This window comes from Berghia stephanieae, chromosome 1 (assembly GCF_034508935.2).
Source record: "Berghia stephanieae isolate SIO BIC M18660-M18661 chromosome 1, UCSD_Bste_1.3, whole genome shotgun sequence".
In the NCBI taxonomy this organism is placed as follows: Eukaryota; Metazoa; Mollusca; class Gastropoda; order Nudibranchia; family Aeolidiidae; genus Berghia; species Berghia stephanieae.
This window is the reverse complement of record NC_088360.1, coordinates 115,401,725-115,411,724: the sequence shown is the minus strand read 5'-3', so window position 1 is coordinate 115,411,724 and position 10,000 is coordinate 115,401,725. Positions and strand designations below refer to the sequence as shown.

Below are 10,000 nucleotides of genomic sequence, written 5' to 3'. Positions count from 1 at the left end.
AATTTTTTAGTGACGTAAAGTAACCCCGCCAATTCTCGCAAGCGATTGGTAGTACAAGGTGTATATCTATGGATGAAGGTGATGACAGAATGACGAGACAGGTGAAAGATGCCAGTTTGGCCCTCTAAGGCTAAAAATCTACTGATTAATTTTATTACTAGTCTATTTTCCGTTCCTCTTCAAGTCCTACCATAACTTTGTATTTTTTTCATAACGGTACATTGTCCTGCTCCTTTAAATTTGTTTTATGTTTGATATACCCTTCAAAAGACGCAAATAGTTGCATTTAAACTTACTGTTTATTGATCAAAAATATTTTAACATGAATGAATCAAAACAACCGACATGAAAGAATACCCGTTATACATATATTTATATTTACGCAAACAGTAGAAACCTTATAAATGTTAACCTCTCTTTACTACAGAATTGTGATTTTATTTAAGTTTACTTATACATATTTCCATTTGGATTTTACGAATTACTAAATATCTATTATTCATCTTTGAAGAATAATATCGTTTTCAAACATGGTCCAGAGTTGCTGCGTTGTTCATTGCACGAACAAACAATCTAAAGAATCAACTCTATCATTTCACCCGTAAGTTAATTTACCTTTTTCACTTTTTTCTATCGGAGTGACTATTCGTCAGTACTGACCCCCAGACGCTAGCATCTGGGGATCAGTAATGACGAACAGGCACCAGCGTCTGGGGGTCAGCACTGACTAATAGGTACTGGTATCTATTGGTCAGTTCTGGCGCCTGTACTGACGGTGCCAAAATTATGGAAAAATGCCATTTTTTGAAATAACTTGTTCTACGACAAATAAATCCACATTTCCTGTCCCATACTAGTCGCAAGGAAGTCCCTTGGTTTCACCTTTTTTTTATCGGTTTACGTGAGATTTGTTTAATAAATTTATCAATTAATTAAACAAATGATATTGTTCAATCCTGAGAAAAATACCAAATTTGATGTTGAAACGCCAAACTGGCAACCTTATATTTCGGTTCCTCCAACGCGCATGCTCACTGCGTGACGCACAGCGCAGCGGTGGGTGATCGAACTCGGTACCTTTCGGTACGAAGCAAAGACCGTAGCGCTGAGCCACGCTGCCCCCCCCCCCCCCCCCCCCCCCCCCCCCCCAAAAAAAATGGAATTATCTATTCGTTATCAGGTTTCTCCTCCTTTCCGTTATGATTATTTTTTTTTTGCATGACAAAAAAACAAAAACAAAACAAAGACATTTTTTTAAAAACCTCATCAATAGAATGGACAATGTATTATAAAAGAATCGTAACAAGAAATATTATATTATAACACGTTTCCTCTATTTTTCTTTAATTTAAGCAATAACGAAAATATACGAAAAAAAAAGAAAAACAAAAACACATACACACAAAGACAACATAAATAAAAAAGAATCGTATGGTGGCTTGAAACAACGACAGTCATACCGTTGCCCCAACGGCATCTAACCGTAGCCATCGTTATGTTATAGCCTGATACTGAAATCTAAAAGGACCGGCAGACGTCATTATTTGGTTTTTGCACCGGTTAGTGAGTTGTTAGTAGAGCTCAAGGAAACAAGTTATTTCGTTGGTTGAACTACTGAATACGACTCACGATTTGTTTTCTTTTATGACAAAAGACTGGCAGTTTGACGTCATTTTTTGGTAAGTATCAGGCCATAACTTTACGAAGGCCACGATCTAACGCGTTAGACATCAAATTTATCTAAGTGACCAAGTGTTGCTAAGTGTCATCGGATAAGTTGGCCTTGAAAGCCTGGGATTTTAATTGTTTTTTTGTTTTTTTGTTTTGTTTTTTTTTTTTTTACTTTAGGAAGTGACGAATAAGTGCGAAGAGGTCTTTGTCTGCACTGACGAACAGGCCCGATGTTCGTCAGTGCTGATTAATGGCGGGCGGTGGCACAGACCGAAGAGAGGCTGTCTGTGGGCGGCGGCACCTGTTGTTCAATACTGACCAATAACACCAGGTTATTGGTCAGTGCTGACCCCCAGGCGCTGGCGCCTGTTCGTCAGCACTGACACGCAGGTACTAGCGTCTGGGGGTCAGTACTGACCAATAGCCCTATTTTTCTATAAAAGAAATTAAATAAAATAGCAATGCCTTGATACATATATAACGCCTTATGAAGACCTCTCTCTATTTTTTTAAACCTTTTATCAAAATTAGCCTTGCCATTGTTTGATCGTTTGTGTTTGCATTTGCTTATGTAGTAATTTTAGATTTTTACTTTTGTTGTTGTTATTTTTTTTGTTTTTGTTTTTGTTTTATTTTAAAGATAATATTGTTTATTTTCTTTTTTGTTGTTGTGTGTATGTATATATATATATATATATATATATATATATATATATATATATATATATATATATATATATATATATATATATATATGCGTGTGGGGGTGAGGGAGGTTGTATTTGTGTATGTGCATCATCTTAAGGAACAAGAAATTGAACAAAATTTATATGGTCTCATAAAACAAAATAAAAGATAAAGATAAGTGTTGAATTGTAAGCTTCAATTTATTAGGCGCAGACCGCGGACGTTTCGGGTAAAAGGTAAAAGTAAAACAAAGTAATAAATCAATTATATGTATTGCGTTTTTGACCTAAATCATTTTTCATTTGATTGCTATCGAGGAAGGTACACCATTTATCTTGTTCCATTATGGTAATTTTATTTGGTTACAGTTTCCCCAAAAATGATGAGGAGAGAAAACAACGATGGATAAAAAACATCAGCAGAAACGACGTCAAAGGAAAACCATAGCAGCCAACTCCAAACTCTCGAGTTTGTTCAGAACACTTCAGGGCTGATGATTATAAAGATGGCAAGTTGATTAGATGCCTTAAGAATGACGCAGTCCCCACAATTTTCCCTAAATATCCCGAGCACAAAAAATCAAAGTCACGCGCAAACGGCCTCCACCAAAAAATAAACCATCCACCAGTACAGAAGAATCACCATCAATCCCGAAATACAAGTGCACTGATGACCATACATACTCTCACTTGAGTGTTGAGGAACATTTAAGAAAAATGAAAGAGGAGCTAATTGAATTGAAAGAAAAGCTCACTGCTGAGAGGAAGAAAAACAGGGTGATTTCACAGAAAGCTAAACGACGAGGTGTCAGAAACTCTGCATTGCTGGATGACCTTAAAAATAAAAGATTAATGTCCCAGGAGGGTCAAAATGCCATCATGGAAAACTTTGGAGAGACACTGATTCCACTCATTGAAAACGAATTGAAATCTGCCTCCACTTCTTCAAAGGGTATGCGGTATTCTGACGATGTGAAGTCTTTCGCTACAACCCTGAGATTTTACAGCCCCAAAGCTTATGATTATGTCCGAAGTATGTTCACTCTGCCCGATGAGTCAACAATCAGAAAATGGGCAACTGCCATAGACTGCCGACCAGGTTTTAATAGAGAAATGCTGACTTTCATGGCAAGAAATCTGGAGACCGACCCTGCAATGAAGGATGTGACAGTGATGTTTGACTCCATGGCAATACGCGCTGAATATGCATACGACGCAAAAAACAAGTGCTACTCAGGCTCCGTGGACATGGGAAGTGCTAAGGTCGGAATAGGTGAGGACACGTTAGCAACTGAGGCATTGGTGTTCATGGCTGTAGGATTGAGGGGCCACTGGAAACAACCGATTGGACATTTTTTCATCAACAAGCTGTCGGCAATGGTCCAAGCCAATATAGTAAAGGAGGCAATTGTTTTGATGAACGATTACGGATTCTGTGTCAGGGCAGTTGTATGTGATGGATCACATACAAATCAAGCGACGGCTCATAACCTTGGCTGCAGCTTTGGAGAACAATTTGTCCATACATTTCCACATCCGTCAAACGGGAAAGCAGTTTACTTTTTATTAGACGCCTGCCACTTGATAAAAATGTTCGGAACACATTAGGTGACAAGAAGATAATTATTTCAAATGGAAATGTTATCAAGTGGGAGTATATTGAAGCGCTTCATAAATTGCAATTAAAAGATAACCTTGTTTTGGCTAATAAACTCAAGCCAATTCATATTGCTTTCCACAAGAACAAAATGAAAGTGAAATTGGCCACACAAACTCTAAGTAACTCGGTTGCAACCGCCATCGATTTCTGCAGGAGGGGTCTTCATTTGCCTGAATTCGCCGACAGCGGGAGAAACTACAAAATTCATCAAGGTTTTTAATGAGGCTTTTGATATCTGTAACTCTTCAAATCCTATTGCCAAGGGATTCAAAAGCCGCATTGACAAACACAACTTGATAATTAAGTGTAAAGCCATTGATGACATATGCTCATACATCACACAATTAAAGGAACCAAATGGGAGGCCTTTGATCAGTGGTCCGAGGAAAACCGCCTTCATTGGTTTTATAGTGACGTTGAATTCAATTAAGAAATTGGCCACAGATCTGCTGTCAAATGACGACACTGGCTTCAAATACTTGTTGACATACAAGCTAAGTCAGGATCATTTGGAGACCTTTTTCTCGATGGTAAGAGGACGCGGTGGATGGAACAACAACCCCAACACGATGCAATTTCAATATGCATTAAGAGCGTTGCTTCAAAAGAACGGCATCACGCCATCAAAGAATGCGAACGCAACTCCTTTGCCAACTGTTGTTGAACCGAAATCACAATTTTCCGCCCCAATCCTACGTCAACCAGCTCGAAAGATCCGCCACTTTTGAGAGATTTCTCAGAAATATTATTAAACCCGAGCGAGTATCACGAAAGCGCATTGGATTACATGAGTGGCTATGTAGTCGGGAAAATAATTGACAAAATAAACTGTGACGAATGTGCACAATACATATCAACACAGCAATCTGAGGATATAGAAGACAGGTCCGCATTCACAAAACTGAAGGATCGCGGTGGTTTAAAATACAGCACACCACAAATGTTTAAACTTGTTTCCACAACAGATTCTGTATTTAGGGGTCATTTACTGCAACATGGCATTACTGCTGGTGTTCACCATAGAACTATTTCTCAAATTACTATACAAGTTCTGGACATTATGCGTCCTCAATTTTTTACTTATCTAGACAGCCATTGTAGAGACGTCCATTGTGTAAACTTCCAAGACGACCATACCACACAGATCATCAAGGAGACTGTTAAAACCTTCTGTAATGTCATGATTCACCATCATCGACGACTCATCAATGATCGTTATGTTCGTAAACAGAAACCCTCGATTCGCCATTCATTAACAAAAAAGATTCTGTTCGAGCATCAGTAACTGTAAGTATAGATCTTCTACAGTTTGATGTAAAGATTTTTATTTTCAATGTTTTGGAGATATGTTACTAATTGACTGTATTTACCCCTCTGCGAGGAATATTGGTCGCTTTACACATGAGGATTTATATATATATATATATATATATATATATATATATATATATTATATATATATATATGAGAGAGAGAGAGAGAGAGAGAGAGAGAGAGAGAGAAATACACTATTTTGAACACTCTCGGACAAACACCAGCACATACATACATGCATTTTATATATATATATATATGAGGGAGAAATAGAGTGAATGGAGAAAGAAAGAAAGGGAGAGAGAGAGAGAGAGAGAGAGAGAGAGAGAGAGAGAGAGAGAGAGAGAGAGAGAGAGAGAGAGAAAGAGAGAGAGAGAAAGAGAGAGAGAGAGAGAGAGGGAGAGAGAGAGGCGCGTCGGCTCAGCTGATTTAATAGTGAAAACGTAGACTGTTGGTATGAATCGTCCCACACTTGCCGACATTTTGCCTCGCTCTATTCGTCACACGCCAAGTAACGTTGCGAACTATGACTTCCCGTTCTAAGTGTTACGGTAGACTTCTGTGGTCTGTGACAAAAATTTTCTTATATAATTTCTACAGGTTAGTCCGTACACAAAGAACAATTTAAACCCCTCAGCAAACATTGTAAGTAATAGTAATATACTTATTACGTAGTGTTTTTATGCACCTCCGTTGACGGTGTATCTTAACGGATCGTTTTTATACACCTCCGTCAACGGAGGTGCATAAAAACACTATGAACTTTTTATCATGTTTTTAAAAAACTTCGATTTTAATTTTCTAAAATTATTTATTTCTTTGAGATCAGTATTTGTGTGCCATGTTTCTTTTTACTTTTGATTTTTTAAATTATTGTTATTATGCTTTAATTTATTATCATTGTACATCGGTAATCACTAAGCAGCGTGCTAAACTGCAATCTAAAACTATTTAAACCTCATGGACGTATGCAGTAACAACTTTACCATCACCGCCAACGGAGGTGCATAAAAACGGTGCGTTTTTGTACACCTCCAATGGAGGTGTATAAAAACTGTGCGTTTTTGTACACCTCCAACGGAGGTGTATAAAAACGCCACCAAAATAAAAGCCTATTGTTATTTCAAGTCCTATTCCGTCAATCATACACAGTTAAATTTAACGGGGTTTTATCCATTATTGTGTAGTATATGCATTATTATAATGTATTGAGAAAATGGTATCAAAGTCAAATTAATTAATAAAGTGCCTAAGGCTAAGGTCTATCTAGACGTCTAGATTTAGATAGATGCACAACCCATATCAATATCAAGTCTAGGTTCGCTTTTTAAGAACCAACTCTTGGAGCCACAAGCCTAGACTATATCCTCCATACAATTTGTGATGGGCTTAATGAATCATGAACAACAGAATGTTAGTTTTCTATCAAAACAACTGAACAAACAATACGTAAATACGTTTGAAGACTTTTCTCAACATTCGATAGAATTCAAGTTACAAAAAAAGGTCTCCTTTCAAAATCACAGTGAGAATAGTTTGGCGCATCGACAAGGTGTTGCAATTTTTGAGAAAATTATATAATTAGAAATTAAATATATGGAGCGATGTGTACATATCAAATAAGTGCACGTCGATAGATGGAGAATTCTCTAAATTAAAAGTGAACGAAAAGAAAGTAGAATCAACTTTGAATCAGGATTCTTCAGACACAGATCACAGTCACAGAGACATAGAATCGAAATTGCCGGTTAAGTTTATTTATAGCTCGCCAAATACCTAAGAAAGAGAAAAATACGACTTCTTGTTGTGAAAAAAAGCCAAACTAAAATTACCCAATTTTTTTGTTGACGTCGTTCACAAAGACCGCGTTTGCTGTTTTTAAAAAAAAAAAAAAATTAACTGCTTTCTTCTATTGATAACGATTGATTGACACAATTGGATAATCAATGATGCACTACAGACAAGGTCCTCCTCCAATGCCCAGATCCAAAGAAAGTATTTGAACTCACACTTCGCTCGGTTGGAAAATGCGATATTAAAATGAAATCAGTGAAAACTGTGATGTTAAATACAGATCAATGACATTAGTTTACAGGCATGAATGCAGTACTTTTGTTATAATACAAAAACAAACATCAATTTTTCCTCAGATCACTCCAAAAGAAATCTACACTTAGTGAATAAAATGATCAAATATCGGATCCCGCGTGAATGCAATGCGCGCTGTGTGATTTGACATTATCGCGGTTGATAAGCAGTAGCAATTAAGTGCTGTACGGATATACTGAAATTTCTCTAAGAGTGTGATGTAGGTACCGCGGCAAACGTCGCGAGCCAGACGAATAACTCGAGGCGCCTTTTATTTCGCCAGAATGTATTGGCTTGGCCAGTGGCATGTCGCAGTCAGTGAACGTCTTTTTAGAAATGTCCTGTCGTTGTAGGAGGTATACGCCATTTGTTGTTTTTGCTGGAGAAAGAGAGACAGCGAGAGGGGGGGGGGGGTCGGCGGAGAGGGAGGGAGAGAGAGAGAGAGAGAGAGAGAGAGAGAGAGAGAGAGAGAGAGAGAGAGAGAGAGAGAGAGAGAGAGAGAACGTAGTTGAAGGTCTAGACGTTTTGTTTTGTTTTTTTTTTTTTTTTTTTTTGCAGTTAAACTGGGATGATTGGGGTTTTTGTCGTTGTTTTTTTTTTTTGTTTGTTTTGTTTTTTGTTGTTGTTGTTTTTATTTTTTATTTTTTGGTATAGAGTTTCTCCATAACACACTAGGGTAAGGGGGGCTAAAAATCCCGATAGCCCTTTGGTTGAGCACTCCTATTCGTGCACCTAGGATCTAACGGAGATTATTTTTCTATCTGTTTAAAGTTATAGAAACCAGAATAATCATCGACTCCGTGGGCCTTTTGGCTGTAAAGGATGTCGTAGTTGGTCATCATACAGTACACGTGGGGTATTGCTGGAGCTTGAACATATTGGTTTCCAGGGGCATGTTGAGTTTTGAAGATTGCAGTTTGTTCTTAACATTGATGGCTTTTTATTCTGACTTTTGAATTTGGGTTATTCACCTTATATTTTGAATTAATATTGCGTTAAATTGAATCTAGACCTTTGTATTCAAATAGACACGGGTTATAGGTAATGTATAATATGATACACATATGCGTGAGAATGAGTGTGTATGTGTGTGTGACAGAGAAAAAAAAATGTCCTTTAAAAAAACAAGTGGCTCCCTCTCCCTCTTTCCCACCCAAAAGAAAACGGTGCACTTTGATCTTGACCCATTGACCAATCTTGACCAAGGATGATAATAAATATTGACCGTTGAAGAATACATTTGATACTAAATATTTCTTATGGATGAATAAAGTATTATTATTATTATTATTATTATTATTATTATTATTATTATTATTATTATTATTATTATTATTATTATTATTATTATTATTATTATTATTATTATTATTATTATTATTATTATTATTATTATCATTATTCACATGGAGTTCTTCAAATATTTATTTGAAAGGCCTCAAATATATGTGATTTTCAGTACCCTAGTCTCATATGTATATTTGTTATTATAACTTTTCATTTATTAAAAAAATAAAGAAATTTAGGACAACTTAATTGGGAATTGAAACGCTAATCTGGTAACCATAGCCAAATTATTTTGTTTCGAAGGTCTTTCAGAATGAAGGCAAATAAGGTTATAATCACATGGCTCCTAAAAATAGAATCGTTCCCAGTCAAGTCAGGATTGCCAATTTGGCAGATTTTCTGCCAAATGTCCTTTTTTGGGCAGAATTTGAAGTAGAATTTGAAGTCGCCTGGCAGAGAAAAGACGGTTTGGCAGATAATTGGCAGATTTTATTTTCCGAGGCCTAGGAATGAACGTCTTTACTTTTATAGCACTAACATTGTCTCAATTAATTCAGTCTGATGATTTGATTCGATTATGCCAAAACTACAAAATATGTCTAATCACTTTGATTAACCCGATCTTTGTGGCAGGTTCAACGTTCACAGACAATTTCCTGCCCAGCCAGTTCAGTCAGTGATAGTGATTTGTTTAAACTTGGGAAATGAAAAAAAAATTATGACATCGGCCTTGCGATTTTGTTGTTTAACAAAACTGATGAGTTTTCAAAGGGGGTACTATAAATAGTACGGTTTGGCAGATTTTTGTGGCATTTGGCATATTTTTTTTATCCAGTTGGCAGAATGCCTGAAAATAATCTGGCAACCCTGATTCAAGTCACTTGGTGAATTTGTTTACTATGGCCTGTGGGAGTGGCGAGGTGTGTGACTGTTTACAACCTGGGTTTTTTTTTTTGTTGAGAATTGACCTATCAATCACTTGTTAGATTACCAAGATGACAGGTCATTTGCAAAGGACCATCGTTTTCATATGCCTTCGTATTTTCTTAGTGAGTGCCTGTGGTGAAATAACACACATCGAAATCAGTAAGTTTATAAACAGGGAATGAAAGTAAAATTAAAGACTTAATTTCATCCATCGGATTTTCAGCTCACTCGAACTCTTTATGTTTTTATCGCAGGCACAGACTGATCTCACAGGAGCAGGGTTCTGATGTAGCCGTCCTGTATAGGGGGATTGGACCTTAAGATGAATCTCTTTTGCTCTTGCATTCACTTAATCAGTGGCTTCTGG

At 36.9% G+C, this 10,000-nt stretch overlaps 2 protein-coding genes across 10 annotated transcripts in view; one reads left to right on the top strand and one right to left on the bottom strand.

Annotated features, from left to right (window-relative positions):
• Nucleotides 1-7,084, bottom strand: part of LOC144962822 (A-kinase anchor protein 7-like) — a 27,963-nt gene extending 20,879 nt beyond the window's left edge. Inside the window, exon 1 of one of the 8 annotated variants that reach the window (XM_078896105.1) lies at nucleotides 7,018-7,084. Coding sequence is in view for 1 of the 8 variants with exons in the window: in XM_078896103.1 (XP_078752229.1) it covers nucleotides 6,789-6,810 (22 nt within the window). In the remaining 7 variants the exon portion in view is untranslated. Of the gene's footprint in view, nucleotides 1-6,788; nucleotides 6,924-6,943 lie in introns of those variants that run through there. The other 7 variants (XM_078896100.1, XM_078896101.1, XM_078896106.1 and 4 more) reach the window with 7 other exon arrangements.
• A 2,496-nt stretch (nucleotides 7,085-9,580) lies between these two features.
• Nucleotides 9,581-10,000, top strand: part of LOC144962821 (phosphatidylinositol-glycan-specific phospholipase D-like) — a 45,705-nt gene continuing 45,285 nt past the window's right edge. The window contains exon 1 of one of the 2 annotated variants that reach the window (XM_078896098.1): nucleotides 9,581-9,792. In XM_078896098.1, the coding sequence (XP_078752224.1) occupies nucleotides 9,702-9,792 (91 nt within the window). In that variant the 5' untranslated portion in view covers nucleotides 9,581-9,701. The remainder of the gene's footprint in view (nucleotides 9,793-10,000) is intronic. The other variant, XM_078896099.1, reaches the window with a different exon arrangement.